This window comes from Astatotilapia calliptera, chromosome 5 (genome assembly GCF_964374335.1).
Source record: "Astatotilapia calliptera chromosome 5, fAstCal68.1, whole genome shotgun sequence".
Lineage (NCBI taxonomy): Eukaryota > Metazoa > Chordata > Actinopteri > Cichliformes > Cichlidae > Astatotilapia > Astatotilapia calliptera.
This window is the reverse complement of record NC_137426.1, coordinates 30,396,917-30,417,013: the sequence shown is the minus strand read 5'-3', so window position 1 is coordinate 30,417,013 and position 20,097 is coordinate 30,396,917. Positions and strand designations below refer to the sequence as shown.

The window sequence follows — 20,097 nt, the reverse complement described above, 5'->3', positions numbered from 1 at the left end:
GGTAACCAGCACGACTAAAAAAACACAAGTCATTCATCGGTTTGTGCAGCTTGTTTTCAAAACTCGAAAACTGCAAAACGAATGGAAAAGTGTTGAGGATATTGTGTGCTGATAGCAAGTGTATCGTGAATTCAGTGATCCACTTCGGCACCCAGAGAAAGTGTTTCTCTTGCTTTGCCTCTGCAGTCTAACACGGATGTCTTTGCACTTTTAAAGCTGTGGCTACATGTCTCTATGAGTGTACTATACGTGTGTGGCTATGCATGTGTCAGTACAAGAGCATGTTTTTCATTTTTTTATGGAATAGCATAGCAAATGGACTTTAGCATGTTCCCCTAGAAGTTGTTTGGTTATTTCACAGAATCTGCACATGTGTTACATAAATTATATATTTTTATTGGATTCCAATGACACAACCATGATAACAATCATATTCCAATAATATTAACACATAATATGACATTCAACCTGCAAGTACACATTAGTTTATAAATTAAAAGATACATTCAATGTTTCGGAGCCAAATGAGAACACATTTCTCAAAGCTCCTCTGTATGCCTCTTTGGACACACATCCACAAAAGCAGTCCTCCAGCTCATATAGTTTGCAGTACTGCATATCTCCACACAGCGTAGTGTCTCAGCCCTCTCGCTATTCCAGGGCAGTCTCTAAAGACTGCACTTGGGCGTGTAGACGGCCTCTTCCAGTGGGATCCCCAAGCCGCAGCCGATGAATTACAGAGTCTCACTCTGCAGTCTTTCCTCAAGTGTCCCAGCAGCTGTTTTCGCCGGCCTCGGTCATTTGGAGGTAGGAGTAAATAGCCTCCCTGAGCCCCTCGCTCACCAGAGAGTGGTCTGACACTGTCCTCTTCCTCTTTAAGATCACCGATCTGGAGGGGACAAAGAAGAATTTGAGACTTCAGTGAGGAAAGTGATGTGGTAACTGAATCCGTTGGAGACTGCCGTTTCAACCTGCACATCCTGCTCTACATTTGCAGGCTCCACACATTCACAACTGGCACGTACCCACTGTAACCACAGGCCTATCTGTTGGCATGTCTGCCGGTGTTGTTTACACACTCTTCACACCAGTTTATTCAGTACATTACTGCAGTGCTGAATCATTATCTTTCTAACAGACTGTCAACATAAACGGAAAAGGCAGATCTTGATGCTAATCTAGGAAAGACAGCGCTGAAAAATGAGTCACAGAGTGACATCTTATGGAAGACATCAGTACAAGTAAATCTAGAGCGAGCCACACCTGCTGATTTCCTTCCATTTGATGGTGGGCCTCCTGGTCGTTATTGGAATAGGCCGGGCCTCTTCAGCATTGTCTAAACCCTGGATGAAGCAAGGCATTGCCAGCCGACAGCACAATCCATCTGCGGTCTCTGCAAAAGAAGGCAACATTTTAGCATCGATCTTTTCAAGGGCTTTAGTGTTAAAGCAAAATAGTCTCAACATTAATACGAACCTGAATAGTGTTCCACCATGCAATGCAGGGTGGAGAAAGTCAGGCTTGGAGATATGTAGACCCATCCATTCGGGAGGGTAGAAATGCGGTAGTGCTTCACACAGTCCTGGTGCGAAGAGCTGGTTCTCCTCAGGATAGATAGCGAGTAGGAATCTAAATAAAGAAATAACACACAGATGCAGGAATTAATAAAATATGCCAGTCTTAGTTGTTAACCATAGTTCCAGTTGTTTCTGAAGCAAACTAAATATTTCTACTGAGCTTTACAGTATAGTCTGTAAATAGCTGTGCCTTCAGTAGAAATAGAAATAGCAGTTTAAGGGCGATTTTGCTTAAGGAAATTATTATACTGGATTCAATGTCTGATGATGAATACTCCATAAATAAATAAATTCATATACATGAACAATAACAATCCTTTATACATACTTAATAAGTGTAACAAGCCATCACCACTTTTAGAAGTACAGAAGAAATGAAAATGAAAATAACTGGGTAGGAAATACTCCTCCCCAGCAAAGCTAGGCTAAGGGGAAATGCAACTTCAAATGAAGAAATTTCAGGGTTCCTAGCATGACGTTGGCCTCGGACTGAATGGTAATGATAAATCTAACAATTAACAAAGGGGGAATAAAAAACAAAAAACAATAAAAACCTCTAACCTCTGCTTGTCTCTGACTCTCGAATCAAGAAGGCTCCATTCTGGTTATTAGGACGCATGAGCAGCTCCACTGCTTTGTACCTGCTGATGCCTTTGAACAGCCACCTGCATAATAATAATTAAAAAAATGCACATTCAGAACAGTAAGATGAGAGGACAATGTCATATTTTACTGTTAGGAAAAATCCAGTGGAACAACATCAGAGCACATTCACCACTGGAGGAGGACTGAAACTGCAGGAGGGAGGAGCTGATCATGTCACCGAAAAAGAAAAGCTCTGTTCCAAACATTTGTCTCCACTGAGGTAAAAGTTCACCTACACAGGGACCCCTCCCACCTCTCAGGGAACTCCCCGCCTCCCCTTTCATTTCAACTCCTCCGACTTTTGTCACGCACAGAAAAATGTGACAAATCTGCTAACGCGGTCCTTGTGTCTGTACCTGTCAGTAACTCTGGCCGTGTACTCGATAGGGACGTAGCTCTCCCGGCCTGTCGTTGTGGATCTCACCATTATGAAGTCCCCGTCACTGTGAGTTAAAATAAATACAGAAATAAATAAATGACACTCATCACTAATTGTAGCTGAACATTAAAACTGAAACATTAAGAGCAGTAATACATACTCTGATGTCATGGTCAGTCTTTCCCCAATGCACATGGTCAGTTGTGTTTCTCCAAATGATGGGTAATCAACAAGAGACACAATCACGGTTTCTGGGCTCTCTGCACAGATAGAAAGGAAGAGATATTTGATTTTAATCTTGCCTTTGGCTAATTATACATACATACATATATATATATATATATATATACACACATACATACACACACATATTTCTGTCCTGGGATTAAACCTACCCATTGACTCATCTGGGTTTTCAAAGACTGTCAGGTTGGATTGGCATCTGGTGAGGCAGGTCCCCATTGTCTGTGGTTTTCTTGCTAATTTGAAATGTCTACTGCTGCTAGGGGGGAAAAAATATAGTGTTATTATGAAATCGCCTTTAGTAGCACAAATTCATAACTGAACTGCAAATGTAGTTCATGCATTGGCATTGTGGTATCTGTAAAGCTACTTAGAGGTGCAGGATATTTTTTTAGGACATCTGAATCCGGGCAACAAAACCAGAATACAGGAAGGCGCCTAACCACAACAAGAGGTATGATATCCTGTGTTAAATTTCCAATGCAATACTTATGTGAGAACTATGGTCAGTTTCTCAAATGCAAAGTGAGATGAGATTTTACTTCTGCGGTAGCAGCAAGGCAGGAACATATCTCAAACTAAAACACCGTAACTAACCACTCCATTTCTTTGCAGTGCATGATCATCACTCAGTGACAAAAATTCAAAGGAAATTTAAGCATAATTTCCTCGTTGTGAAAGTGAAGTCCTGGAACAAAAGGGGGGAAAGAAAAGCATATTCTCACCTTTTTCAATTCTTGGATGAAAAATGTCCCTCCAGAAAATATATTCCGCTCAATTAGTTAGACTCCTTTCACGATAACAAATCAAATCCAAGTCTTCCCAGTGAAAAATGTTCTTCGGCCTTCAGCACATCCAATGTTGCTTGGGCAACGTGTAGTACATGTATAAGCTCAAGTTCCTACTCAGGCACGCTGCTCATTCAGTGTGTTCCTTGCTCTGATCAGTTACCACGAAGACTGCTGTGTTTGCGCAGCTGTTTATCGCGTGGGCTCACTGAAGAGAGGAAGCTTCCTGCCTGGCTTTTATACATGCGGCTTAACTGCAACTTCCTGTGACGCTCAACAATGACATAAACTACCTCAAGTTGATTTCTCTGATGCAGGCTGTTTTGAAGAGGCACCAATTGTGCGCTTGTTTATGGAATGAATGTGTACGTCAGTGAAATTTGTCATCCCCATGTACATGAACCCTGTGGCACATTGTGGGTTGAAGAGGTGTCATCAGTTTACAGTGACAGTTAATGTAAAATAAGCTTATACTGGACAAACTATCTGAATTTCTGTATTTTGAAATGTGCGGAAAAGGGAAAACCGTGGAGATGTTTTCGCTCTTTACATTATTATCCATCATGTTAAGATTCCAGTTGTTGCTGTGAGATAAAAGACAAACTTCTGCAGAATCAGGCGGTTCCACTGCCAACCCACACGTGCCATGATTTCTCATCCATCCACCACAGTGACAATGCAGAAACAGCCCACCAGTGGGGTCCTGCTCTTTTATACATGTAAGTGTGAAAAGGTGAAAGGCAATCCAGATTATTATTTTTTTTAAATTGTCACGAATTCTGTAACTGTGTAGCTCTACTGCTTATGAAACCATGAGAGGGTAGGAAAGAAAAGCATGTCTCTGTTGAAAAAACACAAACCAAACCAGTCGTTCTTGGAAATATTAATAAAACCAAGATAAAACTGTCATATCTCCTTGTTCTGTGTCTTAATCAGATGTACTCTGAGCTGCTTCAGACGCAAATGAGCAAGTGTACCCTGCACGGAAACAATACAGCAAGAACAGATCAGATTGGTGCTGAATCACCAGAACAGCCTGTTAGCACAGATGGAAAGAACTTTGTGCTCTTTTAAAAAAAAAAATATCTGAGATTAACTCATTCCAAACCACTGATGTACATCTTTCTCAAATAGAAACTGAAAAAGGGTCACTAAATAGTGCATATTTCCTGTGTTTTAGTCAACTCGTGTAAAAAAAATAATGCAATGATCAGCCCGCCTCAGCTTCTCCGAGTACAACCTCAGTAAATGCACCACAGATGTCGACAAAAACAGGGCATTCGTCATAATGGGGTTTATGCATGTCATCACATTATATTCTATGCAAAAATGCTTGGAAAGCTCCATCAAGTAAGGGCAATTAATAATTAGCAACAGAGCTCCCACAATCATTACAGTAAGCACGTCCTCAGTGTGTGTTATGATTAGCATATTAACACTATTTTCCCATTCTGCTTTGTTTTCAGAAATCATCATCTTATTTACAGAGCAGCTGATCATTGTTTTTGTAACATGTGTTAAATATAGACCACCTCGTCTGTGACAGCAGAAGTTATCTCTCAGAAACAAAATAAGAAACAAGAGCGGTTGGAAACTCACTCACCACAGCCACCGCACTTTTCCACTAACGGGAGAGCCGATGTATGAGAACGCTCTGCTCGCAGACGCGCTCTTTCTGTCATTCATTCGATTAGGTTGCACGCTTGTTCACAAGCCGTTGGTTTAGCAGAATTATTGGTAAAAGCACTGACAAATAAAAACAAGACACGTTCTCGTATCTTTATTCAGTAGTAATATAAATGAGCTAACCAGCAGACAGTGAGACGCACCACATGGCCCCTGATGGAAGGGACTCATACTTTTCACATCAGATCCCACTTGTTGAAGGTTGTTAAAACAACAATGAATATACTAGTCAACTGAACAACATCAAAAAAAGGGGAAAAAAAGCAAATTAAAAAAACATCAACACAAAGCAGAAGGGAAAATGAAATGCTGGGTTGAGTTAAAAAACCAAACAAAGTCAAATTACTTGAAGTGAAACACAACTGAAAGTTCAAGAGCAGCTCTACATTTAACTTAGCTGGACTTACAGTGTGCTACAGTATGCAATGCTACTTGCACGCATCATCCACATCACTTTCTATGCAGCTTTATTTCTGCAAATACTAAGTGATCTCCTGCTGTGCGTTGTATCTAATTTGCATTGCAGCTAGTTTGACAATAAAGACACACAATCATGATTTACAATCGATGTTAGGAGTTAAAAAAAAACCCAGTTACTTTGATTTCTACACTGTGTGAAGACATTTGAAACAACGACAATGTGAAAAAAAATAAATACAGGACTGGACAGCTGAGTCATATGGTCAATCATATGGTTTTTGAATATACAACACATCTGAATGGAGTTATGGTTTCTGATAGGAATGTGAGTTTGACAGTGTATTTAATACAATATTTTATAATATGGATCTGTTATATATTTATTACATCCTCCTTTCTAATCACATAGATCATTATAGATCTTCCTAGCATTGAGCTGCTTAGGATGAGAGAGAGAGAAAGTTAGAGAGACGTGGAGAAGGGACATAAGTTACTATGGGAGAGTGCGAGGTGGGGGCGGATTGGGGGCTTAGCAGGAGACCTCCATGGTCTGGGGCCCGGCCTTGCTGTCCAGGCTCCCGGTGGTGCCGCCCTCCAGCAGGCTGTTGATGTTGCTGCGGCTGCGACTGTTGTCCATGGAGGTGATGCTGGAAGAGGAGGTGGTGCGTGAGCGAGCCAAGCGAGTCATTCCTGCTGAAGGTACTGAAAGAGAAACGCGCGTTAATATTCCACTCACACGGCCCACAGACTCGGTGCAGCGTGGGAATGCAGATACCGTGACACATCAGCAACAACAACAACAACAACAACAACAGGAAACAAGTGCTTAGCATGCAAACTGCTCTCATAAATGGAGACTAATCAAATCAAATAATCCACAAATGTGCTAACAGTAAGTACAGCAGCAGCACACCGTATTTGCAATCCAATGGAACTGACAGGAAGCAACAGCGGCAGCTCATGCAGTAAACTAGGACACTCGGGGCATGCTGAGTGGGAGTGAGGTGAATGTCATCAGAGTATGCAAAGGGTGCAGTATGCTGACTGTATCCACAACCCAGAGCTGCTGTTCCAAATATTAAACAGTGCTCTCTCGAGAACTTCGTGCATACATTGACATTCATCCACTGTACTGTTATGAGGCCACTGAGTTCAAAGCCTCGTCATCTGGCAGCTACTTAAAAACCTGGTACCTGATTCGTTGCTCAGGTGACTGAGAAGAACGTAGGGAACTTCAGGCAATGATTAAAGAGGGAAAGAAAGGAGAAAGGGAGACATGTTGAAAAGCAAGCTCTTCGTGGTGCTTTGCCACACCTGTTTGCTAGCAACAGCAGGTAAGAAATGAAGACATGCATGCAAGTTATACCGTACACTTGAGTTCCTGAACTTTCTGGCCGTTTCCCTTTGCATTTCACACTGTGGCAATGTGTTAATGAGGGAAAACCAGCTTTCAGAAACATGCTGAGGTGTTAAGATTTTTTTTCCACACTTTCACTGCATGAAAACACTCTTTTTAATCTGCTCTAATCCTGCAGTGGCATTTACTCAACAGGAGCACTTGGTGGCCTTTAAGGTAAAACCCAGGCTCTGGCACACTAGATACACATAGCTGCCCTCCTACAGTGAATGGCCCGGGAAAGAGAGAATGCAAAATAGAGTTGGTGTTACAGAATGACACACATAGACAGCGATCATCTGTGCAGCTGGTAAAAGCAAAACTACATTCATCTGTCCATCGATCAGAGTCTTGGTTGGTGCATAGCAAGCCTGTAGGGTCTTCTAGAGATGTGTTTGTGGCTTTTCTGCTTTTTATGTTTTTATTTTGTTTTTTTAACAAATGAATGACTGTAAAGATAAGATAAGATAAGATAAGATAAGATAAGATAAGATAAGATAAGATAAGATAAGATAAGATAAGATAAGATAAGATAAGATAAGATAAGATAAGATAAGATAACCTTTATTAGTCCCACACGTGGGAAATTTGTTTTGTCACAGCAGGAAGTGGACAGTGCAAAAGTTATGACGCAAAAATTAGAATACAATAAGAATAAATACAGTAAAGCCTGAAGGCCTGTTTAACCATGCACATTGAGTCTCTTTTGACAAACACTGCATCATTAAACAGTTCAGATAGAAAAGAAAACACACCAGGCAAAAAAAAAAAAAAAAAGGGCAATTTTTAACGCCCACTCTGAACTGAACAGGAAGAAAATTGCTGTTCAGCTCACAGAATGTGATCGTCATTTCTAGAAGCACTAACACCTCACCTACTGAGGCTGGTGGGTGCCACAGACTGCAAAAAGCAGAGAGGAAATGGTGTTAGCATCCATTGAGCCACGTGGGCTGCCTCTCCGTGAGCAGGGTGACAAAAAAAAAATTAAAAAAAGCAAAACCTTTCTTTTCACGCTCTGCAGGCCAATGTCCGAGGGGGGGGGAGAGGAGGTTAGCAACAGCTCGCTGACTGCATTGAAAACAAGTCTCAATTAAGTAACTTTTGTCATTGCACTCACGTCAACAGGAAATTCAGTGGAGCGCCTGGGCCACAAACACGTCAGTTCAAACAGGTATTAGTCTGTAAACAATTCTTGGACACTGACTACTAGCAAGCCAGTTTAAACCAGTTTAGAGTTAGATCTGTTTACCCTTCAGGCACATACAAAAAAACCCCAAAACAAAACAAAAAAACAAGAGCATCTTCACTTACTGTAGCCCATGCCCTGGACAAAGTACTTGAATGCCTCAGCAAGTTTTCCTGGCTGCAAGAGAAAAAAAAGTTAGAAGATCGTGTTGCTCCAAAAAAAAGAGCAAGATGACGTTCACGTCTCTCGATAATTTAAAAACAAACAAACAGACAAAAAAACCCACCTGCACAACCTGGGGCAAGCCTCCACAATCAGCCATCTGAGAGGACATTATCAGTCTCATCAATAAATCACATTTGTAAATATGAATATCATCTCATATGTCAGAAATTGCAGTGCAGAAGCATCACCTTTAGCAATGTAGTCTTGGTAGGATTTAACCTGGAATTGCACTCCACCTGCAACATCAAAGACAGGCAAACACTGAGTGATGAAGAACTGCTGCTTGTTGGCATAACAAATCCTTCCCCAAGCTTCTTAGCGCACTGAGATGATGGATTGTAAGCACCACCGGCACCACTCACCACGGCCTCCACAGCAGGTGACGTGTCACCGACCACCAGCAAAGCAGGGCAACTGGAATAAATGAGGAGTGGATATTCTCAAATCACGCCATGCACTCACAGCCCAATGTGTATATTTGTGTCATCTTGATCTCATAGACTTACGTTAGTGTGTTGACCGTGTCCTCATTCAGACCCACTATGGGCCTCTCGATCTCAAGGTCTCGACGGCTGGTGCAAGGAGAAAAAATGAGAACGTGTTAGAGAAGCTGAAAAGGACGTTATCTCGTTAGACCTCTGTGCTTTGCATTTTTTGTGCTTGTATATTTAGGCTTTACTCCACAGCAATTAACTGTCTTTGTTAATAAAAGTTCTCATAAATGTAATGAATAAGCAAAAATACAGGCAACTGCAAAACCTAATATTAAATGTGTCCTGTTATGTTCATTACCAACTCTGTATTTTTATTCTTAGACACGGCTGAAGCAGCTGCGAATGACTCATAATTCAAAATAATCCTTATTTATCTTATAGTGGGCCTTTTTCCTTCCCTCCCAGCCAGAGCTACGTGCCTGTCTTTATCAGGGATCTAAGCTATGAAAACGCAACTGTAACAATATATAGCAGAAAACTGAAAATACAAGTTAATATATAGTGTATAATAACCATGAACTGTTTCATACTATTGGTAGGAGCCACAGAAGAGGGCCAGGTTGTCCTGGTTGATGTCTTGGGCGATGTGGAGGCGGTAGGTCTGAATCAGCTCCTGGTTGTCTGTAAGCTCATCCTGAGAACGGATTAATAAACCGAGAGCGTGATCGACATGGCACAATCTACTAGTTTCTATACAGTGGGGCAAAAAAGTATTTAGTCAGCCACCGATTGTGCAAGTTCCCCCACCTAAAATGATGACAGAGGTCAGTAATTTGCACCAGAGGTACACTTCAACTGTGAGAGACAGAATGTGAAAAAAAAAAATCCATGAATCCACATGGTAGGATTTGTAAAGAATTTATTCGTAAATTAGGGTGGAAAATAAGTATTTGGTCAATAACAAAAATACAACTCAATACTTTGTAACATAACCTTTGTTGGCAATAACAGAGGTCAAACGTTTACTATAGGTCTTTACCAGGTTTGCACACACAGTAGCTGGTATTTTGGCCCATTCCTCCATGCAGATCTTCTCGAGAGCAGTGATGTTTTGGGGCTGTCGCCGAGCAACACGGACTTTCAACTCCCGCCACAGATTTTCTATGGGGTTGAGGTCTGGGGACTGGCTAGGCCACTCCAGGACTTTCAAATGCTTCTTACGGAGCCACTCCTTTGTTGCCCGGGCGGTGTGTTTTGGATCATTGTCATGTTGGAAGACCCAGCCTCGTTTCATCTTCAAAGTTCTCACTGATGGAAGGAGGTTTTGGCTCAAAATCTCACGATACATGGCCCCATTCATTCTGTCCTTAACACGGATCAGTCGTCCTGTCCCCTTGGCAGAAAAACAGCCCCATAGCATGATGTTTCCACCCCCATGCTTCACAGTAGGTATGGTGTTCTTGGGATGCAACTCAGTATTCTTCTTCCTCCAAACACGACGAGTTGAGTTTATACCAAAAAGTTCTACTTTGGTTTCATCTGACCACATGACATTCTCCCAATCCTCTGCTGTATCATCCATGTGCTCTCTGGCAAACTTCAGACGGGCCTGGACATGCACTGGCTTCAGCAGCGGAACACGTCTGGCACTGCGGGATTTGATTCCCTGCCGTTGTAGTGTGTTACTGATGGTGACCTTTGTTACTTTGGTCCCAGCTCTCTGCAGGTCATTCACCAGGTCCCCCCGTGTGGTTCTGGGATCTTTGCTCACCGTTCTCATGATCATTTTGACCCCACGGGATGAGATCTTGCGTGGAGCCCCAGATCGAGGGAGATTATCAGTGGTCTTGTATGTCTTCCATTTTCTGATGATTGCTCCCACAGTTGATTTTTTCACACCAAGCTGCTTGCCTATTGTAGATTCACTCTTCCCAGTCTGGTGCAGGTCTACAATACTTTTCCTGATGTCCTTCCAAAGCTCTTTGGTCTTGGCCATGGCGGCGTTTGGAGTCTGACTGTTTGAGGCTGTGGACAGGTGTCTTTTATACAGATGATGAGTTCAAACAGGTGCCATTCATACAGGTAACGAGTGGGGGACAGAAAAGCTTCTTACAGAAGACGTTACAGGTCTGTGAGAGCCAGAGATTTTCCTTGTTTGAGGTGACCAAATACTTATTTTCCACCCTGATTTACGAATAAATTCTTTACAAATCCTACCATGTGAATTCATGGATTTTTTTTCACATTCTGTCTCTCACAGTTGAAGTGTACCTCTGGTGCAAATTACTGACCTCTGTCATCATTTTAAGTGGGGGAACTTGCACAATCGGTGGCTGACTAAATACTTTTTTGCCCCACTGTAACTGAGAGGACACAGATAAAATAATTAGCAAATGTCTGAGAAAAAAGTGTCGAGGGAAATTTGAAAAGAAAGCCTCCAGAGGTTCAGCTGCTGTTTCACAGCTTCAATGAGAAAAGGTCAGGAGAACTACATAGCAATAAGTCAGACTCACAGTGCTGAAGTGGTGAGCCATGACGATATCCACCAAGTTACTGGTCCATCCAGAAAGCTGCACACAAGAGAAAGACGAGCCGCGGTAAGATACTAACAAGATCTGATTTATTTCTGGAGAGTGGACTAATTAGAAGTAAATAAACTGACATAGCAATCTTCAAGTTTTATGATTGTGAAGTGATCTACTGCTACTATAAATGCACAGTCCCTAGATTCACTGGTATATCTATGTCAGCTGGTATACCTGCATTTTAAAACTCTTGAGTGCTATAAACTTCGTAAATGGAAGAAATTGCTCAGGACTTTTCCTCTTTGCCATGTTTCAGACTTTAATAACAGCTCATAAAAGTGTGATGTTTTAAATGTATATGGCAGAAACGACACATCATATTATTATCACAGTAAAAGAATGTCTTCCTCATACAACCTTGTTGAATATTCACAGCGAGAGCACCATAGTAAACACAGTGTTTGTTCTTTAAGCCAAGAGGGGTGAGCTTTTATAGAATTTTTAACTAGGTAGTTGACTAGTATTGACTAGTCTTCAGAAGGCAGCATTTTCTCTTTTCATATATGATGAAAATCCTGGTCATCGATGAGGCGGAAATACTGACCTTTGAAGCAGCCCAGTCAATCCAGCCTTCAGCACACGGGTCGACATTAATGAGTACCAGCCCCTCCACGAGGGACGGGTTGTTCAGCTGTGAAAGTAAAGATGCACGAGGATGAGAGCTTTTTAACAAAAATGTCTCCCTGTGTTTTGTTTTGTTTATTAATTTCTTTATCATTTTTAAATCATATTGTAGTTTAATCTGAGCATCTGAACAAGGGAATGTTCTCCCAGGAGCTACATCCTCACAACAACAAGTTGGTAACATTTTGATGATGTTGCGTGTCCTCTAAAGAAGCAAAAACATGATTAAAAGTGAAGCATTTCTGTTCTGTTAAATGATGATGGAGTCACAAACCACTTCTAAATCAAGGGGTGCAGCTTTAGAACTTCCTGTAGACAAAAAGAGAGTATCTGGGGAAATCTAAGATCCAATGAGAGGGCGGCGGCTGCTGCTTCATCAACACGATGCTAATGCAGCACGGCAGCATCTGCTGCAAATCCATCATGGGAAAACATTTTGCTCCAAGCCAGTTAAAGCAAGCAATGCGTTTCAGAATCAATTTTTCCTCATTAATTCTAAATAAGAAAAGACTGTCCACGGAGAGCCCAACTCTACAATTCCTCATTTCCACACCTTCCCCTTTTACCATCCTCTCTTTTTATCATTCATTTTTTAGAGCTCCCTCACTGCTCTATGTCACTTCTAGATCTTTCTGCTAGCTTGTGCTTATTTTAGCTGCACTGTACCGAATGCAGAAACAAAGCAGTAGCAATGGAGAGAGAGATATTTAACCAAGGTGATTCATCACCTGGGGAATGGCAGCATATCTAGCAGACTGTAGAGGAACCTGATGCCCTGTGTGGGCTTGATGGGAGGCTTTAAAGTTCAGTGTGACAAACTGTGTGGTCTGAAAACCTTTAATTATTACAGGCGAGACAGAGAATCACACAAATAAAGACATCAAGGGCAAGGAAGAACAGAAATATAAGGATGGGTGAGTCTACACGCTGTGGTCCTGCTGTGGACTTACCGCAAAGCGGGTGAGGATATACGCTCCTGCTCCCACGCCGATGCCGATCACGCTGTTCACCCTATAAAGAAACTGCTCGTTAGTGTGTGGCTGAAGATGAATAATTCATTTATGGCAAAATCATCTTATCAATAATTAGCTATCAGCCAGGGGACACTCACTTCAACTGAGTCAACACAGAGGGCAGCATTTCGGCCAACTCATCCATGGTTGGATAGCGATACCTGGGCACGAGCGACACATGTGAGTCCACGCGAGCAGTAAGGAAAATGCTACCTTCAAGTTCATTCATAAGTTTAAATACTTCAGGAACAGACTGGATGATGACTGCACTTCAATTAGAAAATGAACCAACAGCTCACTTTCCTTTCTATGCACACAAATTGATTGGAACTCTCTCAACAGCACTGATATGAATAAATATGTACGCGTTCATCGGCGCGTGCAAAACCAGTCTGACACTCACCCGCTGGGAAAGGGAGGCGCTCCCTCCTGCTGACCGGGCGCATCGACGTGAACCACAGCAAAGTGCTGGGTGATCTCCTGCATGTCCTCGTAGTTAAACAGGGTGTTGAAGCAAGACTTGTCTAGAAAGGTGGAAAGACGTAGACATAAAATGTGACAGTGCAGGGGTTAACGTTCTTTGTTAGACGCAAAGAACAGAGCACTGCATATTGATGAGCTTATTTTTGGCCGACTCACGGTTGAGGCCGATGTCGTGATAGGTGAGGATGATGGGTCGGTTGCCCTTGGGAACGCCTCTCATTGTCACATGGAGAACGCCATGTGGCGTTTCAATGTCGTGCTCCTGTAGCCAAAGAGGAGGAAAAAAATAGTTCAGGACTAACACAGGTGGAAAGATAAAAAGCTTCCACATATGACCGCTACGACAACAATTCTGTTATAGCTGTTACAGCGTTACCCCAGAACTCCAGCAGAGTCCAAAAATCATCTAAATAAAAGAAGAACAATTGTTGTATGGGATTTTTCTCTTTCATCTCTGCCAAGCACAAAACAAAGACGCTTTCTGTCTCATTTCCCCAAAAGGCAGACATAAAGGCAACATTTTAGCTAAAACGAGCCATTTCTAGCATACTGATTGAAGTCTGCATCAAAGCTCCAACATGGAGCCACACACAAACTAAAGTAAACAACCCACAACAAACAAGACATTTGGGTTATATCTTGAATTGGGCATGCAGAGGATAAACCTTTTGTCGCCAGCTCACATCCCCTGTGCCCTCGGACAAACAAAGCACTGAATGGCCAGTTCAGGAAAACAGTCTTTCTATCCAAGGGTCTGAACCTCACAGTTCTTTTCACAAGAATGACTTTGCAAAAATGCCAGCATCATTTGTCTTCACTCAATGTCTTTGCAAAAAAAAAAAAAAAGACCCATTAAAATTCAAAGTGTTCATACTGGCTTCATTCTCTCTGTTGCTTTACAATTTGGGTCGAACACTCAGGGGGCTTGAGTACCTTAAACACACCGCTTCTGCAAAGGAAAACATTAAGAGGCTTCAACATATTTTCATCTGGCACTTAATCTGTGTGGAAGATCCAGAAAGATGATCAAGATAAAAAGAAAGACTGTTTAACGATGACACAGCAAAAATAACAGTGCCTTAATATTGTTTACAGGATCCAAAGACAGGGCAGGAAGTGACATTAAGAGAAACAATAAACTACACAAGAAGAGGCAAATGCATTTCCCAGATTCCCCCAGAATCACCGAATCATCATGTTACAATGCACAAAACCTCCCAAGATCAGCATGATCTGCAGCTGCAAACTACACCCTGCACGTTCCAGCCACATGCATGCACGCTAGGGTGTCTGTGCTGCACAGAACAGCGGGTGGTGCCTCATCCGCTTGCCTCGTCAGAAGGCCCACTGGTCATCAATAATAAAGAGAGAGTGAGCCTGAGTGGAAGAGAGACACAGGTTACGGCTGACAGACTAAGAGGGGAGTGTGACTGACTGTACGCTGCCATTTTTCCCCTGCGCAATCTCGGCCACCTGCATTTAACTGACGGACATGTGTCCCAGTATCTTCAGAGATAAAGGCTAATTCTCAAGGGCGAGACTGCACTGACTTACATCTGCAATCTATAATAAGAGGAAAAATACTCATCATGTCAGCAACAGCGGGAGATATTTGCTTTTGAGTGGGAGTTGCTATAGCGATTAGCCTGTCGCACAACACATGAAAACTGCATTCAAAAACACCACAAAGTGATGCTCAAGATAGCGAGCTACAAAACAGCATCTCATTATAACCTGTATTTCTCAGATGGCACAAACCCTAAAGAAAGCCTATCTGCTGACAGGAAGCTCTGCCCTCATCGAAGGGCTTTTAATGAAGCGATTCTGTAACCTCGGTCTGGTGAGGTGACAGAACAACCTGTTAAAGGTGAAAAAACACTCTCACCAAGGCTGTGTTGCTGCAGAATCTTTAAGGTTTTTTAGACAAGGACAGAGTCAAGGACACTCAGTGCTTTGCTCTGAGAAACAATATAAATGCACTTTGTTCAAATGCTGGTATTCTGTTGAGTCTATGTGCTATACGTGCACCCTAACATGTGTTAGGTAAACCGGCGGAGGAAATAGAGCATGAAAGCAAAGAGTGACAGAGACAGGCTGGACATCTAGAGAGGGGAAAAAAAGAAGGAGAGCACTGCAATGGCATCAACCTTTTCCCCACTTTAATACATTCATGATAGCTAGCATTTTGACGAAAAGTACGTTAAGGCATTTGGGCTGGGTTGGAGGTGAAATGTGAATACTGAGCAGAGGTTTTATGCTTTGAGGAGAGGGGCCTTTCTGGTGCCACAAATGGGTGAGTACTCATTTTTCAAAGAAACATGGTGAGAGAGTTGGAGTGAGATGAAAAAAAAAAGTACAGAGCACTTTGTCATGCTGATCTTCTTCCCGCAATTCACTGCCTATCAATCCCTCCTCTCAGTTTACTCCACCCTGCCAGGAGAGGCATCAATCACCACTGGGAGCAGCATTACTGGGCGGAAACACCAAGCAGTCTGTAAATGACTTAAGTGCACACATGCAAGTGGACAGAGCCCGGGATCATCTCGGGTACAGGCCAACCTCATCCATTTCTGACACTAACACGACCCTCCCCACCTGCAGCACACACAGTAAGTGTGTGTGCCATCAAAGCAGTGGGCTGAAACAACAAACTCAAGGACTCTGCGGGGAAGGAACAACCCGCTACAGTGGCTTTGGTGGTTTCTTGTCACGGTGTGTGGGGTGGGTGGTGAGTGACCTCCCTGTGATAACAGAAAAAAAGAACACAATGCACACCTGCAAAACGCAACATCTACAGCAATTCACTCATCGCCGGAAAGACATGATGAAGACATGCAGAAACAAACATGTGAGATCCACACACACAGTTACCAACAACCAGCTGATGGATATTGACAGGCGCACATCCTAAAACACTTGAGCACAACACAAGCATCTTTCATATCATCACATTAAAATGCACAACTGCACCCTGAGCAGCTTTAGACTGTGCAGGCTGCACATATGGACGCTGTGTGACCTGTAGTTGCACGCACATACGCACACGCACACACTGAACAAATGGTCACCCCATACCAGCAGCTGCCCAGAGAGCACGAGTCCCATCAAAGCCAGACCCCAGAGCTATTCCCTTCGTTTAGCCAGCTGCTGTCGGCATGTCTTTGGAGAAACAGCACCACAACACCCCTAATCTGAACCAGAACCTCCTTGAAGCACGGACAGAGCCAGGTGTGTCGAGTCAGGCGAGACACGTTTGTCACTCACCACTTCATTTCCAGCGCATGCAATCTGGTCCAGGTCCAGAATAGCTGACATGGTTTTCCCACACAGGAGAGGAGTGGTGTAATGCTATGTGTGAGTGTGCGCTGGGCAGCTTTGAAGCCCTCAGAAAGGAGCAGGAGGAGGGAGGGAGCGTTGGTAGGAAGTGAGGGATGTAGGGTGAGGCAGCTAGAGCAGTAGCGACAAGGAAGGAAGAGAGGGAGGAGAAAGACACAGCAGATGGAGTGAGGAGGAGAAGGAAAAGTAACCTGAATGAAAGCAGGAGGGGTGGGGGATGGATACGATGCAGAGAGAACAAGAGAGAGAGCGACGGAGACAAGAGGTGGGAAAGAGAGCAGGAAAAAGACAGAGGGGGAGGAGAGTGAGACTGCAGTTTGTGCTTGGTAGTCACAGTGCGTCCATACATCCAGTCACTGGTTCTTCTAATTGGATTGCGGAGGGTCAGGTGGGTAGAGGCAGAGGGCGGGGTTTGGAGGAGAAAAGGAAAGGGGGAGGGGGGGAATGGAAGCGGGGTGATGGGGTACAAAGAATGCAGTCCAGGAAAATGTGCAGGCTGCTGACGTCACGCTGTCTTATTGATGAGGAGAGGAGGCTGACTTTGACGGCTCGCCCTGGGCTGTTTTCTGCATCAGCAAAATGGCTGCTTGTCGCCAAGCACCGTATCCACATTTATTTTTGCATCACATTTCATCCGAATGGCTTTAGAACCCTGAAATATCTCCGTGTGAGTGGATATAATCAGATCCAGCTCACAGCAAGAGTGGACTAGCGTATAACGCAGCAGGAGGGCTTACGATAGCAATAGCTTTGCTGCGGATGTTGGCTCATTCAAGGCACCACTTAATCATGTAAATGACTGTCAAGTAGTGACTCTGACACTGAGCTTTGGCTAATGACTCCTCGTGTTCCAGGCTTACGAGCAAAAGATAGCAAGCCACCTTTTCCCCTTACTATCAAAACAGGACATCATCAGGATTTATGTCCTCTAAACTTGCTGCTGAGTCATTTGATCCACGTAGTGTATTGCTCTCTCCTTCTCACTCTCCTACCATCAGTACAACTCCTAACGGTGCAGGGTGTCACGCCTTTGACGGGGTGCTCAGTGCAGCCAATGGCAAACATGTAGACACAGAGTTTGTGAGGTTATAAGGACCAGGGTCTCTTCATTGGTTAATCATATAGCAGCATGTTTGGTTGTAGACCAGTTTCTCTGATTTATTTCCTTTCTTAACCCACAGAGGGTGCCAGCGAAACACATGTAGTCATTTCATGCACTGAATCATCATGTGCCTCAGCAAAGCCCCCTGCAGCCTGAGGAGTCATACAGACGCACAGTGACACTATGATCTGCAGAGATTAGCTCAATTGCATCATTTCCAGAAAGTAGGGTTTGATTTGAACCAATTTTTGTATACTAAAATGCACCAGCTCAAAACATTGTTTACCTGTGACACGGTCAGTTTGATGACAATTGTGTTAATCATATGTTATAGTCTACACAGCCACAAGATCTCCGTCCAGTGTATCAGAAAGCTTTCTGCACAGTCATCTTCACAACACTAGATGAGAAAGCTGTTCTAGCAACACATGGCAGCTCAGCATGTTACCAACACAGTTAAGGTTCTTTTTTTCCATTTAAATTGTCACATGTCTGGAGCTATCGAACAGCCTCGTGGCGCCCTCTAGTGCGCATAATGAGACAGTGAGGATTTGAAAAGCCACAGACTAAATAATGAGAAAGTTGGGCAAAGTTATAAAGAGAAACTGCTATTTTAAAAGTACACACTTCCCTGAAAATGTAAAAACCTACACACTGCATACAATATATAAAACGCTATACATATATAGAAACAATAAACAAAGCTTAAGCAAAAGTTTAAAAAATGGACTTAAAAACATAGCAGTGCGAGACTGCAGCAACACCATGACACTAAAACTATTTTTGAAATGCACAGTCAGCATTCTGGGTTTGAGGAGTCTGTCACACACCTTCCTCTCCCTTTCCTGGCATAAGCAGAAAATTGTAAGAGAAACAAAGCTGCAGCAGTTTGAACCTTTAGGTTCCCTGACTCCACCCCACCACCACTGTCCTCCTCTGCAGGTATGCACAGCTCTGGCACGACTCCTGCAGTACCTGTGGACTGCCTGTGGTGGGAGCTTTAGCAGCAGGAAGAGAGCAGCTGGATTCATCCTCCAGCTGCTGGAATGTCACGGCTCAGAGTGATGTTGCGGCAGGCAGGACCCCTCCCACACAGGTCTGATGTCTTGTATAGGGTGTGTTCTCCTTTTATCTTAGTGTTATTACGCTGCGTGACGGGTTCAGTGTTATACTAAATATTTACAAGATATTTACTCCATCACGTCTATTGCCAAATGGCCAGATTACCAAATCAGGAGGAACACCAGCACAGTTTGTTAACACTATAAATCTTTTAAGAGAATTGAACCTTCTCACGATCCATCATCAGCACCCTTTTTAGCAATTTCCCATCTTCAGCTGCTCCCTTATTCACAGGGGGTCGCCACAGCGGTTTAATTGATTTGGATTTGAGTTTTTACACCAGTTACTGTTCCCAAAACAATCTTCTCAGGATCAAACTGGGAATTTTTCACTAGTTAGGCGAATGTGTAAAACCACTACACTGTGAACTGCCTGAGCTTCCTGAGTGTGACCATGTGAGGTCATAATGGCTGAAAGGCAAATGAGGTCAAACCACCAGTGGGACGGATTCAGGTTCAATTCTCTCTGTAACTGACAACAGCATGACTTCAAAGGGAATCACAAAAAAGTGGTAATAAAAGATTACACGGTGAACACGAGCAGCTGACTGACTGCAGGATTGTACGCACATGAATGTCTTAATAATAGTTCTGACAGGATGCTAAGGAGCATGCAGCTTGCCTGCTCCGGCTAACATGCTTACTCTCTTCCCCCGCCTGCGTCGGCTATATTTAGCTCTGCCGGGATGCTGGAAGGAGGCGTGACTGCAGAAAGTGAGCTAGGGATGAAAGGTTTAACCCTTAGCAGTCATGATGGCCATTAAAACACAGCACAGAGCTTTCCCCAGCATCGTGACTCCTCCTCCTGCAGGAGAATCGTTGCAAGAAAAAGCAAACTGCCCAAGAGGTGGAAG

General features: G+C 43.2%; 2 protein-coding genes across 6 annotated transcripts in view; both read right to left on the bottom strand.

Annotated features, from left to right (window-relative positions):
* Nucleotides 1–375: 375 nt before the first annotated feature.
* sla2a (Src like adaptor 2a) lies at nucleotides 376–3,844 on the bottom strand. Of its 2 annotated transcripts, none has more exons than XM_026168783.2 (8): nucleotides 3,570–3,844; nucleotides 2,997–3,100; nucleotides 2,762–2,861; nucleotides 2,579–2,665; nucleotides 2,139–2,242; nucleotides 1,477–1,629; nucleotides 1,264–1,393; nucleotides 376–889 (listed from the first exon to the last, which is right to left on the bottom strand). In XM_026168783.2, exons 2-8 carry the CDS (start codon nucleotides 3,061–3,063, stop codon nucleotides 763–765), a joined length of 768 nt encoding a protein of 255 aa, XP_026024568.1. In that variant the 5' UTR covers nucleotides 3,064–3,100; nucleotides 3,570–3,844; the 3' UTR covers nucleotides 376–762. The 2 variants fall into 2 exon arrangements, with proteins under 2 accessions (XP_026024568.1, XP_026024569.1); XM_026168784.2 differs by having other exon boundaries at nucleotides 2,997–3,103; nucleotides 3,570–3,842.
* Nucleotides 3,845–5,397: 1,553 nt separating this feature from the next.
* Nucleotides 5,398–20,097, bottom strand: part of ndrg3a (ndrg family member 3a) — a 34,098-nt gene continuing 19,398 nt past the window's right edge. Inside the window, exons 1-15 of one of the 4 annotated variants that reach the window (XM_026168782.2) lie at nucleotides 16,949–17,333; nucleotides 13,841–13,946; nucleotides 13,605–13,725; nucleotides 13,300–13,362; nucleotides 13,139–13,199; nucleotides 12,109–12,195; nucleotides 11,493–11,549; nucleotides 9,570–9,673; nucleotides 9,052–9,117; nucleotides 8,908–8,959; nucleotides 8,734–8,781; nucleotides 8,607–8,642; nucleotides 8,446–8,497; nucleotides 6,932–6,970; nucleotides 5,398–6,440 (exon numbers count right to left, since the gene is read on the bottom strand). In XM_026168782.2, coding sequence (XP_026024567.2) covers nucleotides 6,268–6,440; nucleotides 6,932–6,970; nucleotides 8,446–8,497; nucleotides 8,607–8,642; nucleotides 8,734–8,781; nucleotides 8,908–8,959; nucleotides 9,052–9,117; nucleotides 9,570–9,673; nucleotides 11,493–11,549; nucleotides 12,109–12,195; nucleotides 13,139–13,199; nucleotides 13,300–13,362; nucleotides 13,605–13,725; nucleotides 13,841–13,946; nucleotides 16,949–16,999 — 1,116 coding nt within the window. In that variant the 5' untranslated portion in view covers nucleotides 17,000–17,333 and the 3' untranslated portion in view covers nucleotides 5,398–6,267. Of the gene's footprint in view, nucleotides 6,441–6,931; nucleotides 6,971–8,445; nucleotides 8,498–8,606; nucleotides 8,643–8,733; nucleotides 8,782–8,907; nucleotides 8,960–9,051; nucleotides 9,118–9,569; nucleotides 9,674–11,492; nucleotides 11,550–12,108; nucleotides 12,196–13,138; nucleotides 13,200–13,299; nucleotides 13,363–13,604; nucleotides 13,726–13,840; nucleotides 13,947–16,948; nucleotides 17,364–20,097 lie in introns of those variants that run through there. The other 3 variants (XM_026168780.2, XM_080301430.1, XM_026168781.2) reach the window with 3 other exon arrangements.

Coding starts and splice junctions, on each gene's coding strand:
- sla2a (XM_026168783.2), bottom strand. CDS start 3,063: ATGGGGACCTGCCTCACCAGATGCCAATCCAACCTGACAGTCTTTGAA. Junction 2,666..2,761: donor AGACTGACCATGACATCAGA/GTATGTATTACT, acceptor TTTAACTCACAG/TGACGGGGACTTCATAATGG. Junction 1,394..1,476: donor CATGGTGGAACACTATTCAG/GTTCGTATTAAT, acceptor CTTCTTTTGCAG/AGACCGCAGATGGATTGTGC.